Source organism: Myotis davidii, unplaced genomic scaffold (assembly GCF_000327345.1).
Source record: "Myotis davidii unplaced genomic scaffold, ASM32734v1 scaffold394, whole genome shotgun sequence".
Lineage (NCBI taxonomy): Eukaryota > Metazoa > Chordata > Mammalia > Chiroptera > Vespertilionidae > Myotis > Myotis davidii.
Genome location: NW_006287548.1, coordinates 3,888,917 through 3,909,973, shown reverse-complemented (window position 1 = coordinate 3,909,973; position 21,057 = coordinate 3,888,917). Strand labels below are relative to the sequence as shown.

The window sequence follows — 21,057 nt, the reverse complement described above, 5'->3', positions numbered from 1 at the left end:
TGCACATCAGATATTTACATTACAATTCATAACAGTAGCAACATTACAGTTATGAAGTAGCAACGAAAATAATTTTATGGTTGGGTCACAACATGAGAAACTATATTAAAAGGGCCAGAAGGTTGCGAACCACTGCTCTACACTCATACGAAGTTCTGACCTGTTTGAAAGTTTTCCCTTTACGAGAGCTCCCAGCAGTCGCAAATGAACGTTGATGAGTCTCTTCTGGCCTGGCGTACGGAAATGCCAGAGGGAGGAAGGCCGACTATCAGGTGGCACAGAGAAGGACGTTCACCACAGACCCTCCATCCTCAGCCCTGAAAGCGGGCCGCTTACTGGGCTTCCCTTCTTAGGGCACTTTTCCATTTAGATTTTCCCAAGCCTCTGCCCTGTCACTCACAGGTGGACATACTATTCAACACTTGTTTCTCTTTGATTATATTTGAATGTCCTGTGGTAAAACCACCGTTTCCATTTCTCTCTTAAGGCCAAGTCTAAGGCAGGTCAGTCAGTTCATAGACTTTCCTTTGGCGTGACACCACACTGAGTGGTTAAACACATTCAGGTTGAGTAACATCCTTCCTCTGCCCGGTGCCTGGGGTGACGTGAAATGGTCGAGACCTTTGAACAGATGGGGAAGGGACTTTTTAAAATCTGATATCAATGCTGTTTCTCCTCCTGTTGACTACACAACACAATCTAAAACTGTTGGAATGTCCAGACCAGCCAGGTGAAGGAGATCAGGTAATGTGCCTGTGGGGATGGAGCCGGGCGGGTAAGTCACTCCTGATGGGCAGGAAGGAGAGAGGCCCGGCAGAGCTGGGAAGGGGCATTGAAAACGTTTAGGTGAGATTCATAGAAAAATGAAACGTGCATTCTAGCTGATTGCTTACTTACTAACTCCCAGTAAGGTATTTAAAGAGATAAGATTAAATGTCTAGAATTCGGTGATAATTATGTAAACAAAAACCACCTTAAATTGCCTGGCATTAGATACGGCTGTTGACACTCTGCATATCTTATAAGTCATTCTAATTGGGGCAATGTTACCTTCCAGAACCTCAAAAAACCATAAGTCAGGAAACATTCTGATTAGACACATAGGTCTCCTCGGATACAAGCATTGAGTCTGATGCAGGCACGATATGTTCACTGGTAGGCGACTTCCAAAGAACTTTTGTGAAAATAAACATGTTGTGGACGAGTGAAAGCACAAGTCATATAAAACCAAAAACGTGAAGGCTTTTCTACATTTTACAATGCTTACATATGCATACGCAAATTACATGTATATAATTCCAAAGCCATTCTTTATACAGCCGTCACTGGTTTTTTAAAGAATTTAAACATTATAAAAGTGGCAATTTGTATTCCTTATTTAAATATCCAAAAAGCACAGGACTTTTTGAAGGTATAAAAACGTTTATGACTTACATAATTGAGGTCCCTGGGGTAGAGCTGAGATCTCCGCGCAGATCCCAAATGCCGGAGAGAGGACAGCAGCCTCGCGTGAGCTTTTATGTGGCTGGGGTGGGGGTTCTGGGTAAGGATTCCCATAGGTAGACAGGAGACGTGGTTTGATCTCCTTGAGGTGCTGAAGGGGAAACACTTGACTTCCTAGCAGCCTGCCCAGGTGTGGGGCAAGGAGAGGCAGGTGTGAGCCTTCACAGCTGTTTGCAGTCAAACCACAAAACAGAGTTTAACTCTCCCACAGACATTATCCACACAATCACCATGCTCTCCCACTGTCACCACCCAGATGTTTCTTCCCGCTCCACTCTTACTCTATCCTGTTTTCATTTTGAGAAGTGTCATCTTTGAATTCCCGTGAATGATATATTTAATTGAGGTATAATTGACATATAACATTGTATTAATTGCAGGTGCACAACATAATGATTCAATCTTTTTTTCATGTTTCTCACTACCTTTGATCAGGTCTTTATTTAAAATTTGCTGTCCAGCCCTGGCTGGTTTGACTCAAGGGATAGAATGTGGGCCTGAGGACTGAAGGGTCCCGGGTTTGATTCTGGTCAAGGGCACATGCTCAGGTTGCAGGCTCGATCCCCAGGAGGGGGCGTGCAGGAGGCAGCCAATCAATGATTCTCTCTCTTCATTGATGTTTCTAACTCTCTCTCCCTCTCCCTTCCTCTCTGAAATCAATAAAATGTATTTTAAAAAATAAAATGGGCTGTCCACAGTGATTTGACCTTTAGGGCGTAAACACCTTTAAGTTTACGCCACGGATGTCTTTTCTTTCGTGCTGGGTTTTCCCCCTGCAGGCTTCCCGGCTGCTGGCTTCTCGGTAGCTGCAGCCTTTCTCCCCACCAAGGCTTCCGCTTCGGAACGCCAGCAGCCTCCTTCCTTCCTTCCCGGCCACAGGCTTCCTGCCTGGAACCCCCTTCTCATCTGATTTAGCTTCTAGCGCTGCTGCTGCTGCCTCATCCACCCGGAGCTTGTGGCTCTCGGCCTGGAGAGAACGGTGATTCCGTGCGTGGTCTTTTCATGGGGGCTTAGCTTCAACATGATTTTCAGGTTTTTCAGGGGATTCTTCCTCAGGTCTCTGCCGTGAACCTTCTTGCATGGAGCTGGAGGGCTCTTGGGGTCTCTGGGCTTTTCAAGATCCTGCTCAGGTCTGAACTGAGCATAGAGTGCATGGGGAGGTGTAGTTACTCCGCATGGCCGTACGGATCGTCTAACTTGCGGAAAGCACTTTTAGTCACCTGCCCACCGGGAGCAAGTTTCAGAATGTTCAGTTTGCTTCCATTAAGCAGAGTAATTCCAGGGATGTTTCTGAGGCTTTGATGATACCGTTGTCCTCGTTATAGATGATGCTAGGTTCCTGTGCTGGAGACGGCGACAGTTTCTCATTTTCCCCTTACCAGCTCTCATTCACTGAGAGGCATAGACCTTTTTGCTATCATTCCAGGCCTTAAACGTTTCCTGAGAAGCAAAACAGCCTCCTTGGTCTTCTAGTGGCCTTCAGTGTTATCTTCTGCCTCCCAAGGAATTTCAGGAACTTCCTCAATACCATGTCCTTTAGACATGACCAACGTTGGGAAGGCCAAGGCAGCCAGGGCAAAGCCGATGGCACACGGACGTTGTGTTGTGTTCACGCGACAGGGCCAATGGCGCCAGATGTTGGTTAGTGCGAACGCGCCCCTCCCCCCTCAAGACTCATATTTCCAAAGGCACCTGGGCAGAAGGGTGAGTCCCACCTCCTTGAACTCTGGGAACTCGAGGCGCAGCTCTGCCAGCACCCCCAGACTCAGCACTGGCTTGATGACCTGCCAGTTCACTGACAGCATAGAGCTGCCTGGTGTTTTTACGCAAGTTGTGTGAACAAAGTTCCCAATATCTGGTTGAACGGATCCTTGAACACAGCAGGCACAGTGACGTTTTGCCAGATGACTCCCCTTTACGGAGCTCACTGGTATCAGTGGATGAGCACGCGCCGTGGTGTGGAGTAAAGGCCACGCTCCTCTCAAGCCCGTGGCTCCCACAGGGAAAAGCTGGCTCAATATTTTTATATATTGCAAAATGATCACCACATGTCTACTTAACACCCATCACCACACAATAATTTTTCTTTTTTGGTGAGAACTTTTAAGATCCCTTAGCAACGTTTAAATATGCAATACAATATTAACTGTAGCCAACATGCGGTATATTACATCCCTATGACTTATCTATTTTATAGCCAGAAGTTTATATCTTTTGACCAGCTTCACTCATTTCAACCCCCCACTCCCACCCCCGGACGCTTCTGGCAACCACCGATCCGTTCTCTGTATCTGTGAGCTTGGTTGTGTGTGTGTTTAAATTCCACATAGAAGTGAGATCATACAGTATTTGTCTTCCTCTGGTTTATTTCACTTAGCATCATGCCCTTAAGATGTGCATATGTTGTAGCAAATGGCAAGATTTTCTTCTTTTTATGGCTGAATAATATTCCACTGTATAATATACCACATCGTCTTCATCCATTGTGCAGCATGGACATTAGGTTGTTTCCATATCTTGACTCTTGTGAATAATGCTACAGTGAACATGGGGATGCTAAGCCTTTTTTGAGTTAGTGTTTTCCTTTTCTTCAGAGAAATATCCAGAAGTGGAATTGCTGGATCATATGGTAGTTCTATTTTTGATTTTTTGAGGAAACTTCATACTGTTTTCAGAGTGGCTTCCCCAATTTACATTCCTACCAACAATGCACAAGAGTTCCCTTTCCTCCACATCCTCACCTACACTTATCTACCTTTTTACCATAGCCATTGCAACAGGTGCAAGGTGGTATCTCATTGTGGTTTTGATTTGCATTTTCCTGGTGACTGGTGACATCGAGCATCTTTTTATGTAGCTGTTGGCCATTTGTATGTCTTTTTGGGGAAAAAAAGTCTATTTAGATCTGCTTCCCGCTTTTTAATCGGATTGTTTTTGTTTGTTGTTTGGTTTTGTTTGTTTGTTTTGCTATTTTGATAGGGATAACATTAAATATATAGATTGCTTTGCAGTAGTATGGACACTTAACAATATTAATTCTTCCAGTCTATGATCATGGAATGCCTTTTCCATTTATTTGCGTAGTCTTCAATTTTTTTTCAGCAATGTCATAGTTTTCAGTATATAGGTCTTTCACCTCCTTGGGTTAAATTTGTTCCTGGGAATTTTTTTTTATGCAATTGTAAATAAAATTGTTCATCTTAATTTCTTATCCAGTTTAATACAGAAATCTGTTTTTAAACCTCCCCTTCTCTCTCCCACAATCCACTTCGCAGCGGTAGCTCCTGTTAACTCTAGCCAGCTTGCTGTCTTCTTCCACACATTTCCACACATTTCTAAGTGTGGGATTTTGTTTTTTTTAACTTTCTTTCCCTTTGCATATAGGATCAAACTATCCTGCCTTTCTGCTCTTGCCTCTTCCAGTGGACAGTATACAGTGGACATGTGAGTCCATGAGCCTGTTCAGTGCACATAAAGGCTTACCCTCTTGCTTTTATCAGCTGCAGAGTTGAGAGTTCCCTTAATGTTTAACCTGTGCAGTTTTCTCTGTTAGAACCAGTCTTGCAGTGAATACCCTCGGCCATTTCCTGTGCACGTGTGTACATGTATCTGTAGTGTAAAATCATTAACATGAGAATGCCAGGTCAAAGGGTATGCCTGCTCTGCGGTTTGATACTATTGCCACTTGCCTTCTAAAAAGTGAGGACCAATTTCTACTTTCATTGAGAGTCTTGGGAATGCCTGTTTCCTTGCACCCACATTAACTTTCCATACTGACGATATTTTTAATCTTAGCCAATATAAAATATAAAATATAACCTCACACGGTTACTCTAATTTGTATTTTTCCCATTGTAAGTAAGGTTGAGCATCTTTTTTCTATGTTATTGGCCATTTGTAGCTTTTGTGAATTGCCTGTTAATTTCATTAACTTGTCTTGAAATTATATTGTTGATCTTTTTCTTATTAATTTGAAAGAGCTCTTTCTATATTAAGGAAATTAGCACTTTTTCACATAAATAGGAAATATTTTTCCCAGTTCCTATCACATGACTTTGCTAGTGGTATTTTGTATTGTACTAACTTTTAAATTTTATATATTCACATTCATCACTCTTTTATGGTTTCTAGGATTATAAAATATTTACTCCCATGTAAATATTTCTCTGACATTTTTCTCTAATACTTTTTTTATCGTTTTAAAAATACTTTGTAAATGGTTTTCTTTTTATATTTAAATCTTTGATTTATCTGGAATTACATTTTTAATGGAATGAGTTGGAGATTCAGCTTTCTTCCCTCCCCCATGGCGAACCAGCTGCCCCACCATCATTTATTAAATAACTTATTTCCCCCACTTTTATTGTATACTAAATTCCCACGTGTATTTCAGTCCATATCCTGGATATACAGCTGCCCGGCATCTAGACGCCACAAACACTGCAGATGATATTCTTGAAAAACAAGATGTGTGAAATCATAATCAGTGCTGTGTGTAAGCGGTGGTTTACTGCTTGTTGACACCTGGAGGCAAAGAATACAAATTACCGACAACCTTAACACAGTGGCATGCAAGCTAATAAAGCGCCTCTCTCACTTTATATGCAGGATTTGCTTTTTCTCACATCAGCGACCCAGCTATTTATTAGATCACAGCATTCTAGACAGGAACTTATTTTGTTTTCCCATTTAATCTTTGGCATTGCTAGTCTCATAAAAGTGATTAAGTAATAATAATGTTGAGCACTTATATTGTACTTTTCATCCCTAAGTGCTATCTAAACATGATCACTAATTAAATGCATTAATGAAAGGAAGGGATTTCCAGCTTCTTCAGGAAAACCGGTGTCTGGTTGCACACCTGTGAGCGGACAATTCCTAAAAAGCATTAAGTCCTCTTTGAATGGCACTCAGCAATGGTGACATTATTTCACTCCTTTTGAAAATGTCCTTGGGTCTCTTCTAATTAGTCTGGCTAAACTCACCTTTTGTCTGTCTCCCCAGATATTCCCTTTCTACATTCCTGGGGGTATTCAACAAGCTTCTTTTGATGTTTCCCCTGTTCGTCAACCACAAAATCGTAGACTTTTCGAACAGAGAGGGATCCTTACTGGTCTAGTTTTGAATGACCTGGTACAATCACTTGATTTCATAGATGAGGAAACTGAGGCTGGAGAAGTGAAGTGGCTTACACAGCTTTCAGGGGACACACCTAGGAATAGAAGCCTAGGTTTCTAATGACCATTTCAGGCCTCAGCCAGCTGCATCCTGGCTTTTTCCTCTCTGTGAGCTTCTGACTTGCCTTCCCCTTCTTTTTCTTAACCTTTTTTTCCCTTCCATCTTTTCCCTCCTTCTCCTTCCCTTCTTTGTTTTCTGCCTCTCCTAACTCCTAATGGGTCATCTGACATGACCAGGGAATGTTGCTTTTATTTTCCTGTATTTCTCTGTCCCTTTTAAACCGGGGGGTCTTTGTTGTTTTTCGGTTAATGTGTCTTACATTGGCCTCTGCGCAGGTCTTCTCTGAAAAGCCATATTTCTTCCATTTCTCCCACATACATGCATACAGGCGGTTGTTGGTTTTGCCTTATTTTTTTCAAGTTGTAGTTGCTTCTCCATTTAATAAAATCATTTCTCTAGTTTTGGTAAATAGAATAGCGTTTATGTTGATATTAACTCCATTTTTGTCACAGTTTTGTGTTACTTTATAGATTTCCCAGTCGTTTGACCAATGCTCTTCAGAATCATACTTCATATTCAGGAATTTACATAAGAGGTGCCCATTTAAGAGAATTTCTGTACTAGAAGTAAATAGGTTGGACAGCAAATCTTCCTATAAGCCAGTGGTTCTCAACCTTCCTAATGCCGCGACCCTTTCATACAGTTCCTCATGTTGTGGTGACCCCCAACCATAACATTATTTTCGTTGCTACTTCATAACTATAATTTTGCTACTGTTATGAGTCGTAATGTAAATATCTGATATGCAGGATGTATTTTCATTGTTACAAATTGAACATAATTAAAGCATAGTGATTAATCACAAAAACAATATGTAATTATATATGTGTTTTCCGGTGGTCTTAGGCGACCCCTGTGAAAGGGTAGTTCGACCCCCAAGGGGGTCGCGACCCACAGGTTGAGAACCGCTGCTATAAGCCAAAGGCAGATCCAGTTCAGATCAAAACTATGGGTGTAACCTGGATCTATCTAGACTGCACATCTTGCTTCCATTTAGGGACTGAGCCCGTTTTAGAAATCTTCCATTTCTATACGGTGGGTCAGGATTCTCAGGCCAACACCCTAGAGCTGCGTCTGACCCCAGATGCCCTGGGAAAGTCCTTTCCCTGTAGCAGTGAAGGCTGCTTAAGAGGGGAGTCAGGGTCTGTCACTGATCCGCTGGGTGATCTTAGGCAGCTCACAGGACCGCTCTGGGCCTCAGATTTCTCATACACCTATTACATAAGGACGCTGAATTTAAAAGATCACTCAGGGCCTTTCCTTGTTTACTGTTTGATGAGTTAATAATGTCATAACTAGGACCAAAATGAATAGAGACCTAAATCAGATTTACTTCAGGTATATGACCAATGAATTCAACACAGAAGTAAAATTCTGTTGACCGTACCATGAGAGTTTTCTGTAACTGTCTCAATGTAAAATAATTTAATCATTCCCTTCACAGATAATCCATATGTACTTATGTCAGTCTGTGTGGTTTGTTTGGGAGCTCAGCACATGTGGATCATGTAACTGTACTTCACTCTCTGCAAATGCTTCCACAGAAGTTCCATGAGGCTGTGCCTTGACAAGGCCACACCCCTTGATGCACTTTCTGTAGCACAGAAAAACTGTATGAAGTAGCCCCCATCCCATATATTCTTATGAGTAAGAAATTTATGTTCACCCTGGCCAGGTGGCTCAGTTGGTTGGGGTGTCATTCCGTATACCAAAAGGTTGCGGATTTAATTCCTGGTCGGGGCACATACCTAGGTTACAGGTTTGATCCCTGGTCAGGGGAGTACAGGAGGCAACCAATCCATGTTTTCTTTCTCTCTCTCTCTGCCCCCTTTCCTCTCTCTCTAAAATCAATAAACATCCTTGGATGAAGTTTTAAAAAATAAAGAAGAAGTTTATGCTCTTGGGTTCATCTTTGCCACTCAACAACTGAAGAAAATTGAAATTCTTTTATCTTGCATTCCCTAAGACTTAGTTTCCAGCAGGAGGCAAAATGTAATTTGATGACCACTCACAAATCTACCCAATTACATCAACTCAAAATTCAATTATCACATAGTTTCCTAAGTCTAAGTAGAAATTGTCACCTTTGGGAAAGGATCAGATAAGAGCTAATTGGTGACATCATAATCCACCCTCAGTGAAGTGCTTGCTTAGCCAGAAGCCCAGCAGTGTTAGAGCAGCTCCATGATGGGTAAAGAGGGGTGGGGAGCAGCTAATTAGAGAAGACAGTTTTCTGTTTATATACAAACATCCCAGCATTGAGCCACGATAAGGAGCTCAAAGGTTAATTATGGGAAAATGAGGTTTTAGCAAAACTTTTTGAAATAGGAAAATCCCCTATGCTTCTTATTTTCCAATTTCAAGGACTTATGATTACGATGAGTACCATTTATAATTGAATGAGAACTCAGAATATCCTCACTGTGTGTTAGGGTTTTCAAACTTGAGCAGAATCCATGGGCTGTTTTTCCTTAACTCTGCATGAACTTGCACGGCCTAGATCCCTAGATTTCACTGTACCCACCCGTCGATGCGGAGAAATGACAAGCAGGGAAAATAGCGAGGGCCAACTTCCACAGGCCTCTGGCCAAGCAAATGCAAACTGAATTATATTGGAAATCATTTTACAATGTGTGACCATTTTGATTCTTCCATGTCATCAGCTAGCTTGTTACTTGTGAGTGGCAGGTGGCTTTGTGCTCTGTGAATGGGGTCTTTTGGTTGGACTTTTAGAGGAGGGGCCATTTGTCAAGTGCAAGCAGCCTCTTCATCAAAGTCTTCCCAATAGTCATCCAGATTCTAAATGCTGCACAATGGCCGAGGAATGCTCGCATTCGCATGGAAGGTAAGTGACAAATCAGGGGGAAGGAATTAGCCAATGCATACAGGAATGCAATGAGAAAGAGCTTTTCCTTTGTTTTTTTCTTGTCCAAGTTACTAGTGCTTTGTCTCTCTCCCCCTGTAGATTTTGAATTCTGTGGTGGTGCCAAGGGAGTGAAGGTAACAGACATAAAAGAATCATTTGTGCCCATTTCCCAATCCCACAGATCTCTATTGGCTGCAGACCTTGAACATGACACTGCAATTTCCTGGTGCCACACATGAGTAATAAGCAGCTGTTTCTGAAACTGTGGTTTGGAGAAGGCAGCACTAGGTTATTTTTTAACTTAATTGTAATTTTTGATTGGTCTGCAAGAAAGCAAATCAAATAAAGTCTGTTGTCTTAGTCTGCAAGAAAGCCATAGGCCTCAAATTCCAATGCTGACCATCTTGACCAGAATAGAAGAGGGGGAGGGAGAGAATGAATGTGTGTATCCCTGAACTAGAAGTTCAACCAGGCAGCTTCCATGGGAAGCATATGTGGTGTGTCTGTCAGCTAGCTGGAGCATGGAAAGTAATATTTGATGGTTCCTGGAGAAGTACCTGAAATGATAGAGTGAACAGAATTTGGAGGGAGACCACAAAGGTGAAAAATAGCAAAATCAGGAAGAATAAGAAGGTATCAGTGTGATGCTGCAGTTTGTCCTTATCCTGCTTGCAATAAGAGGACACAGCGTTTTAAGTTACAAATGGAGTGTGTGTTCTTTGAATACCCGGTCACTAAAATACCTCTGACATACTCATATATGCATGCTCTCCAAGTAAATAAAATCAGACCAGTACCTTCCTTAGTACAAGAAATTCAGCTGAATGGAAAACAGAAACAAACTCTTTTGCCCTGTTTCAGACATCTGCCTTTTCTCAAGAAGATAGGGCAACTTGGTATATGGAGAAGGTGAAGGAGGTTGAGTGCAGGGGGGTGAGGAGATGGAGGAAGTGGAGGAAGCATTCTGCTAACTACTTTGTCATGATTTTGCTCATATAGGCAGGCACTTTGGGGAAAAATATTAGAGGATAATGAAACCTCATCCAGAGGCCTATTTTGCAATCACTTATGACATATCCAAATGACCACCTGGTTAATGGTCTTATGACTTTTTAAAAAATCATTTTCATTATTTTTGAATTACAGTTGACATGCATTATTATATTAGTTTCAGGTGTACATCTCAATGATTAGACATTACATAACTTACTAAGCAATTAGACTGATAAATCTCATACCCATCTGACACCATACATATTGGAATATTATTGACTACAAGAAGTCAGATGCACGAAATTTGTGCAAGAGTAGGCCTTCACAGCCCTGGCTACCTCAGCCCTTGTGGCCCCGGCTGCCTCATGGCCCCCCCCACACACCCCCCACCCACTGGTTGTTCCAGAAGGTTGTTCAGGAAGGTCGTTTTGCTATCTGGTCTAATTAGCATATTAGCTCTTTATTATATAGGATATTCCCTATGCGCTACTGTACATCCCCATGACTATTCTATAACAACTAATTTGTACTTCTTAATCCCTTCACCTTTTACTCCCATCCCCCCAAAAACCCCGCCCATGTGGTAACTGTCAAAATGTTCTCTGTACCTGTGAGTCTATTTCTGTTCTGCTTATTCATTTACTTTATTTTTATTTTATTATTATTATATTAGTCCTCACTGGAGAATATATATGTTTTTATTGATTTGAGAGCGAGAAAGAGGCAGAGAGAGTGGAGGAGAATGAAACATTAATGTGAATAATATCAACTGCATTTGCCATGACCAGGATTAAACCCCAACCTTTTGGTGTATGGGACAATGCTCCAATCAACTGAGCCACGCCAGCCAGGGCTATTTTGTTTTTTAGATTCAATTATTACTAGATATGTATCTATTGCCCTTTTATTGTTCATATTTTTATCTTTTGTTTGTTTGTTCTACTTCTTAAAGAAGACCCTTTAACATTTCATGTAATACTGGTTTGGTGGTGATGAACTCCTTTAACTTTTTCTTGTCTGGGAAGCTCTTTATCCGTCCTTCTATTCTAAATGATAGCTTTGTTGGGTAGAGTAATCTTGGTATAGGTCCTTGCTTTTCATTACCTTAAATATTTCTTGCCAATCTCTTCTGGCCGGAAAAGTTTCTGTTCAGAAATCAACTGACAATCTTATGGAGCTCCCTTATAGGTAACTAACTTCTTTTCTCTTGCTGCTTTTAAGATTCTCTCTTTGTTTTTAACCTTTTGCATTTTAATTATTATGTGTCCTGGTGTGGGCATCTTTGGGTTTATCTTGTTTTGGAATCTCTGTGCATCTTGAACTTGTATGTCTATTTCCTTCACCAAATTAGGAAAGTTTTCTGTCATTAATTTTTCAAATAGGTCTCCAATTTCTTGTGCTCTTTCTTTTCCTACTGGATCCACATGATGTGAATGTTGGTATGCTTGAAGTTGCCCCAGAGGCTCCTTACACTAGTCTCAATTTTTTTTGGAATCTGTTTTCTTTTTGCTGTAGGACTGTTCCCCATGCTGGGCCTCACTGAGGACTATTGTCACCCTAGGGATGCACTCCAATTTAGGGATGACCTACAGAGCTCTCAAATCTGACTTCCCTCAGGCTGTGTACTTGTTCTCATGTTGGCCATTTGACCTTGCCATAGTCATTTCCCAGGTCCATTGGCATTCTAATAGTTCTTTTCTACTTTTCATTCTCATAAGAAACTAAGGGTAGGAGCTCCTTGGGCTTTGTTCTTCTTTAAGGCTGCCATCTTCCTGGTGTTTGTGGAATATGGCCCTAACCCTAAACCCCCACCAAGATGGCTAGGAAATGGGATTAGAAGTTGTAAGACTTGGGGGCAGGAGCAGATGATGGGGAGGCAGATCATTTGGTTTTGTTTTTAAACAATTATCCAAAGTAAAGATATATCTGATTTTTCTTTTTTAAAATTTGTATTAATATATTTGATTTTTTTTAAAAAAACCCTTGGAGATGTCACATTTGGAACCTGCTGCTTTGTTGTGATGAAACCTCTAGACGAGAAGCCAGAATAGTTGGATCTGGTTCCCAATGCTGCTAGTAGTTGTAGTCAAAGATAAGATTTAAACCTTCTAAATATATCTTTATCCCTGGACAATTATAAGTATAAACTTTTCCTTTCTGAAATATTAAAGATATGTTTGTAAATTCTAAAACATAGACTATTACCTCACTTTCTGGAAGGAAATCTTTCAGCAGCTTTAGCCCTTTGGAACATGGCCATGAACTTAAGCTGACAAATAGGAAGAGCAATTAATCAAATGAAAAGAAGCCAAAGGAGTCCCTGAATAGCTGAGCTTCCACCAGGGCCATGCACTCTTCATGCTCCTCCCTAAATCACCCAGCAGAATGACTGAAAATATCTGTGACACAAAAACAGCCCTAAGATATAACCACTGCAGCCAAGGAAAAAGACAAGAAAGCATCCTTGGTCAATCAACAAGAACTTAGGTGCCTGGCAGAAATAGGATATTTAAGACAAGTATGAGACTCAGTCTTGCCTCCAAGCAATTTACATTCTCTTAGGTTGCTCCATATAAAATTTACATTTTTTTTTAGTAAAATCGCCATTTTATAGTTAGGCTCACCATTTCGATATATTCAATCAACAGTTGGATAAGCAAAACAATCACATGTTAAGCATTAGTAAAGAGTACAAAACAGCATCAAGTTTTATATTACATTACATGGTGTGCATGATGTAAAAGTAATTTATGTGAAGCACGGGAGATCCAAACAGTGAAGTTGCCAAAGATGGCTTTCCAGATCAAGCCAGAATAGGTCGGAGCCATGAAGCCTAGGTGAAGTTAAAAAGGTGTTTAAGAAGAGAAGCGAAACTTCAGACAGAGGAAATGACATGGTGAAGGCACAAGAACAAGAGTAAGCATATTCTACATGAGGAAACATTTGCTCACAACAGAAGTTACATCGTAAGAAATGGAAAATGAATTTGGATAGGTAGTGTGGAACCAGCGTATGGACCACCTGCACACCAGGCAAAATGTAAGCTCCAGTTTGACCCAGTTCACTCTTGTATGGAGAATATGGGACACAGTAATTCAATATAATTCTCTGAAATGAATGAGTGAAGAGTTTTTAATAATGATAAAATAAGAATTCACCAAGGTTTGAGGGAAGACGTGATACATGATGAAAGCGGTATCTAAAACTGATTAGTATATATATTATGGTCAGATCAAAGGAAAAAGACGGGCATCTGGAAATAAAATTAGAAGATTGACAAGAGAGATACGAGTGTAGGGCAGGATGGGGAAAGGAGACTTACATTAGAGGTGTTTAGAAGAGAATCAACTTGAACCTTGAAAACATTAAGCTAAGTGAAAAGCCACATATTGTATCATTCCATTTATATGAAATGTCCAAAATAGGTAAATCCGGAGACAGAAACTAGACTATTGCTTGGTTAGGGCTTGGGGAGCAGTTTAGGGGAAAGAATAATTGCTAATGGGTACAAGGTTTTTTGGAAGAGTTGAAAAGATGCTCAAAAATTGATGGTGGTTATAGTATAAAACTCTGTGAATAAACTAAACGCCATTTAATTGTAGACTTTAAATGGGTGAATTACATGGTATGTGAATTATATCTCACTAAAGCTGTAATTTAAAAAGAGGAAATCAATAAAATGTGGTGCATGATAATATATATGTTTCTGGTGGAGAAAATGAACCACTCACTAGACTCCATAATTTCCAGTTTGATTCTAACACCATCGTTACTTAATATTGTGTTAGGAGCACTGAGTGATGCAATAAGACATGAAACATAAATAAGAGGTATAATATTAGAAAGGAAGGGACCAGTTTATTACTTTCAGAAGACCCAAAAGAATCCCCTAGAAATGCTTTGCGTCCCTGAAAATACAGTAAAATATAGTCATATAAGGTGTACACAAGTGTCAATATATTCTAATATACCAGCAATGGCTAATAAAAAATATTACACAAAATTCAATTTGGAAATAACCTAAATATAATAAGTGTGAGTGGCATATACAAGGAAAGAAAACAAATTTTTATCGAACTGTAATAAATGAAAATGTAACACAATGGAGACGTAGATCAGGTTCTTCGATAGGAAGACTAAATATTATAAAGCTATCAGTCCCCAAATTAATTTTTTTAAGCTGATTAAATAAGTTTGGTGAGATATTTCAAAAGCCTTCAAAATTCTCATACCCTTGGCCTCAAGGAGATCATCTAAAATGGGGAAAGCTTTATGCACAAGATGCCCGGTCTGCTCCTCTAGATCCCAGATAATAACTGTCAGGTCCTCCCCAAGGTCTTCTCTTCTCACCCTGGGTTCCTTCAAGCAGCGTTTACTCGCCTGGTTCCCCGGACTGTTCTACATCCCGTGTTTTCCCCGGAGCGGACTGTAGTTTGCGCCTCTCTTTAAATGTGTCATTGACCTTGGTTGTTTAGGAAAAAGTAATGTAAGCAAAACCAAGTAGAACTGAAGTATTGTCACCACAATTTAGAAATAACCCTATGACACACTGGAAAGTGTTTACTGGTGGTTGGGTATATGACTTGGTAGTGGTTATTTCTTAGAAAGTGTATCGTGTGTTGGTATTAGGAGTACGCTTTGCTGGGGTTTGTCGAAGTTAATGGTCCTTGAGAAAATAAAAAGAGCTCTACCTATGGCTTTCTAAAGGTAATAGGAAAATTAGTTAAAGAATGATGGAAAACGGACTTGCTTGGCAGAAAAACAGCCAGCAAAACGTCTACCCTCTATATTAAGGGGGGGAAAATCCACTTTTCTAAAGCAGTAAGCTTGGTTTTTCTGTTCATTTTCTGTACCTTGACGCAAAACGATCTACATTGTTTTTAAAAATGCAAAAAAGACAACTGTATATAAAGTGAAAGACTTGCTTTTCCCACTTCTTCCCTTCCCTAGAGTTAACTACTGTTATTTTGAAAATATCATGAGATTATACTGTGACCTTTAAAACCACGTCAGCCTTAGACAGTTTTGCTCAGTGGATAGAACATAGGCCTGTGGCCTAAAGCGTCCCGGTTCGATTCCAGTCAAGGGCACATGCCTAGGTTGTGGGCTCAATCCCCAGTAGGGGTGTGCAGGAAGCAGCAGATCTATGATTCTCTCTCATCATTGATGTTCCTATCTCTCCCTCTCCCTTCCTCTCTGAAATCAATAAAAAATATATATATATTAAAAACCACTTAAGTTTTTATCTCCAGTATTATGAATAGCTTCATTTTTTTTAAAATACATTTTATTGATTTTTTACCAAGAGGAAGGGAGAGGGATAGAGAGTTAGAAACATCGATGAGAGAGAAACCATGATCAGCTGCCTCCTGCACACCCCCTACTGGGGATGTGCCCGCAACCAAGGTACATGCCCCTGACCAGAATCGAACCTGGGACCCTTGAGTCCGCAGGCCGACGCTCTATCCACTGAGCCAAACCGGTTAGGGCGAATAGCTTCATTTTTAGCAAAACACATTATTACATTCCTTGCAGTCTTTTATTTCCGAAATGTTAGTTACTACTAGTTTATTCACCTTGGCACTGTAATTTCCATTTAGGTATGATATGCATTGCCCTTGGATGTTTTTTTTTATGTTATTGTCATTCAAACTATAGATTCATTTCAAAGTCTAAAGCTATTTCCAACTATTTTCAAATTAAATTTTCTTTCTTTTTTTTCTTATTAAAATCAGCATGTATATACATTTGCACTAACAGAGAGAAATAAAGGCAGGTTTTATCTTGTTGGTACACGAACTGCTGAACACTTTGAAGCCCATCATTTTAGAGAAGTGAGGAGGGGTCAGACCAACCATTGGTTCCAAAAGCCAGGTTGTTTGCAGGCCAATAGGTGTGGTACCTGTGGGAGGCAGGCAGATGCAAGACACAGGGCCTGGTGGGGACAACTATTGACAGGAGGCACGTGCTCCGGATGGGGGAGCAAGCTGCCTGTCGCAGGCAGGATCATCACCATGCTACAGTTCAGGCCTAGTTCTACTAGATATAATAATTTTTCAAAAGAAACCCTAAATCTTCATTTTTATGTGAAATCTCCCAATTATTTTTATTTATTTTTTAAATATCCTTTTACTAGAGGCCCGGTGCACGAAATTCACGCAAGAGTAGGCCTTCCTTCCCCAGGCTGCCAACACCGGCTTCCCTTTGGCACCCAGGACCTGGGCTTCCCTCTGGCCACCAGCAGCCACCCGGGCCCCAGGCTTCCCTCGAAGGTCGGTGACCTGGGCTTCCCTCTGCAGGGCGAACATGGGGCGATGGCCTGGCCCCCAACCAATCGCATTGCATCTGCCTTGGCTGGCCTGGCGCCAGTGGATGTCATAGCATGGTCCCAAATGGTTGTCCGGAAGGTTGTCCTGATGGTCTTTCCGCTGTTCGGCCATCTAATTAGGTCTAATTAGCATATTACGTGTTTATTATTATAAATTGATTTCAGATAGGAAGGAAGAGGGAGAGAGAGATAGAAACATCAATGATAAAAGAGAATCATTGATCGGCTGCCTCCTGCACATCCCACACTTGGGATCGAGCCCACAACCAGGGCATGTGCCCAGACCAGGAATCGAACCATGACCTCCTGGTTCATAGGTCAATGCTCAACCAGGCTCCTAATTATTAAAATGCCATGATCTTTAAAACACTAAGAGATTTAAAAACAAAACAAAAAACAAAAAAAAACTCTTCAGGCTGAATATGACCCTCTGCCTGCCAAATTTGCAACCTCTTTATATTAATATACTGGTACTTGTCAGCAGCAAAAGAAACCTATTTTTCCACATTTGTTCTGTGTTCGTGGGGGAGATAGTGAAAAAACTATCCTATTAATTCATCAGAGAAAGGGAATTGTTGGATAGACAACATAAAGTATGAAGTTCTGCATTCATACTTACCCTGGCTGTTTTCAGTCTATTCCCGGAACCCCACTGCATTCCTCTTACACCACACCATAACTGTGAGTCGGCCCATGCAAGTGGGGCTCCCCGTTTGTTGGTCTTCAATCCCTTACACCCCACTACAAAGAAAGAAGAATACAAAAGAAGTTTCAACATCTTCATTTTCTAACCTCCAGTGGTTTAAACCAGAGGGTTCTTTTGGAGCGAAAATACTATGTCTTTTCTTTCTCAGAGTTGCTGAGAAATTATAATTAGAGGTTTTCCTGTTGTGTAGAGGAAAGGAATTCCAGTTCTCCTCATCTGCAAGATTTCTGTGCTCAATGACTTCCCCTGTCCCATTTCTCTTCCTGCAGGTAATAGAGGGAAAGCTGGCTCCATTCCTGGGCAAGGTCATTAAATTCGCCAGCTCTCACGTGTACAGCTGCAGTCTCTGCAGCCAGAAGGGGTTCATCTGTGAAATCTGCAACAATGGAGAGATCCTCTACCCTTTTGAAGATATTTCAACAAGCAGGTACAGAATCTCGTCTTATAAACGTACACCTGAATGTGTCACATGCAGTCTTATTTGGCCAGATCAGACCAACTTTTAGTCAAGGACTGTATCTCTTGTCTTATCCTGGATCAGATTTCCCTTATTCTTAGAGAATGTTTTTACCCTTTGGTTTTCTATATTTATTTGCAACTCACCTCACTACCTTTATCCAGAATGAGATAACAGAGTTGCAAAGAAACATTGCCTGGCTCTGCCTTATTAGGTAACAGAGAGTGTTCAGATTCAATTTTAGAACAAAGACTGGGGAGGAAGAATCCTCACAACCATCTCAGGGCCAAGTGACAGATGATGGGGAAGAGTCTCGGAGGAAGGCCAAAACGGGATGGATTACGAGGAATAAAGCTAGAGGACACCGGTGAACAGCTGTCTGGCTCACCGCATGCTTTTATCCACAGAGGCACTGCAGCATAGTGATGAAAGTTTTAGGACCAAAAGAGAGAAAAGTGGGAGTTTATGTGGGATTGTTTTTCTAACCAAAGTAATATTTGGGCATCATCACATCTATTGATGGATAGATGATTTTTCCCTCCCACTAACTTGAGAGCAGGGTTTTTACCATTGCTTTTCTTGAATCACAAAATGATACATATCACTTTTCCTTTTATCTGAAAAGCACAATAGAAATATACACTTTTGTGTGTGTGTACACTGGCTTTTTTGGGCATGCATGTCATGGTCCATTTCCCACCCTGCAGGCCTCACTTACACTGTGGTTCAGAACAGAAGGTGAGGCATGGAGCCAGGGAGAGCTGAAGCATGTAGGGCAGAGTTAAGATATTAAGAGTTGACTCAGCCCTTCTGGCTTCTTCTTAAACCCAAAGACTCTTTGTAAACATCCAGGAACTTGGGTTGTTCCCACACATAGAAAGACAGACATATAAACACAAAGACAAAAAACACACTCTCCAGCCTCCAGGTTCCTGAGTGGCTAGGCACTTAGCTCATAACCTTGAGATTCTATGCTAATTAAGAAGGTGCACCACACAAAAGCTTAAACAGAAATGTTCGTAAGAGCAGTATTCATAACAGCCAAAAAGTGGAAACAACATAAATGTCCATGAGCTGAAGAGAGAATAAACAAAATGTGGTATGTCCACGTAAGGAATATTATTCAGCCTAAAAAGGAATGAAGTGCTGATACATGCTGCCATATGGATGAACCTTGAAAATATTATGCTAAGTGAAAGGCCACATATTGTATGTTCTAATTATATGAAATGTCCCAAATAAGCAAATCCACAGAGACAAAGTAGGTTAGTGGTTGTCTAGGGTTTGGAGAAAGAGAATAGGGCCTACCAATGGATATGGATATTTTTGGGAGATGATAAAAATGTTTTGCAATTAGGTTATGGTTTTAGTTACATGGTCTTGTGAATACACTGAAAATCAGTGAATTGTATACTTTTTCCCCCAAATGAGGAATTAAAAAGGGTACAGCAATTAAAAGAATTATAAGGAAGTACCATATAAACGACTCCATATCAATAAGCTGAACAACTTAGATGAAATAGATAAATTTCTAAAAAGACAAATTACCAAAAGTGACTCAAGAAGAAATATAAATATGAATAGACATATAGCACGTAAAGAAATTGAATTAGTACATTTTAAATCTTCCCATAAAAAAGACAAATGGTTTTACCAGTGAATTTTGTTGAATATTTAAAGAAAAAATACCAATCCTTCATACAAGGATAAAGAGGGGCATTATGTAATGATAAAGGGGTCAGTTACCCAAAAAGACAACACATGAAGCAAAAACTGAAAAAACTGCAAGGAGACACATATGAATTACATCCTTTTTTCTTTTTTATTGATTTTATTGGGGTGACATTGGCTAATAAAATTATATAGTTTTCAGGTGTACACTTCTACAATACATCATTTGTATATTGTATTGTGTATTCACCATCCTAAGTCAAGTCTCCTTCCATCATCATTTATCCTCCCTACAAATAAATGGAAGCATATACCGTGTTCCTGGATAGGAAGAATTAACATCATTAAAATGTCCATACTATCCAAAGCAACCTATAGATTCAATGCAATTATATCTTCACTATTATAGTTAGAGACTTCAATACCCTTCTATCAGTACTGGCATAACCAGGAGACAGAAAATCAGTAAGCATATAGCTAAACTGCAAAGCTTTATCAATCAACAGGATCCAATTGACATCTTTCTCAATTCATGTGGTTCATCAACAGCAACAGAATACACATTATTCTGATGATCACTAGGAACATTTACCAAGAGAGATCACATTCTGGGTTTAAAACACACCTGAACAAGTTTAAAAGCATAGAAATCATGCAAAGTATTCTCTCAGACCAAGGTGAAATTAAACTGGCAATCAATAATAAAAAGATGCCTGGAAAACCCCCAAATTTGGGGGAGTAAACAATGTACTTCAAAATAACACAAATTGGTAACTTATACCCTCAAAAAAACCTGCACATGGATATTTATAGCAGCTTAAATAATCACCCCGAACTGGAAATGACCAAAACGTTCTTCAGTAGATGGATGGATAAATAAAATGTGGTACAGTTGATCCTTAAACAGCACAGGGGTTAAGGGCTACACATCAGAATCTCCTGGGAGACCTGCTGGTTGTTTTTAACCCTGACAATCTCTACCTTCAAAGGCTCCCCAGGTGGTTCTGCATCACAGCCTTCCGAAGGTAGACCTCCTCTAAAATAGCTGTGGTCATAGTCAGGGCTGCTGGTTACTCACAGCCAAAATGACATCAGCACAAATGTCTGTGGGCTCCTGGGGGCCTTAACCCAGGAGGAAAGAATTCATGCTGTTGGGGACCCTCAGTTTCTCCCTTGCTCGGATGCATCTCTCCAAGCTTGCACAACCATCTGAGCCGCCTCCCTGGACTTGCAGGATGATAATGCTTCTCAGGAACCTGTTGAGCTATGTCTTGATGTTTCAGTTCAGTTCAACA

At 40.5% G+C, this 21,057-nt stretch overlaps 1 protein-coding gene across 3 annotated transcripts in view; it reads left to right on the top strand.

Moving 5' to 3' along the window:
* PLEKHM3 (pleckstrin homology domain containing M3) overlaps positions 1-21,057 on the top strand; it is a 162,854-nt gene that overhangs the window by 122,299 nt on the left and 19,498 nt on the right. For all 3 annotated transcript variants that reach the window (XM_006759432.2, XM_015561121.1, XM_015561120.1), the window contains one exon: positions 17,904-18,061. In XM_006759432.2, coding sequence (XP_006759495.1) covers positions 17,904-18,061 — 158 coding nt within the window. The remainder of the gene's footprint in view (positions 1-17,903; positions 18,062-21,057) is intronic.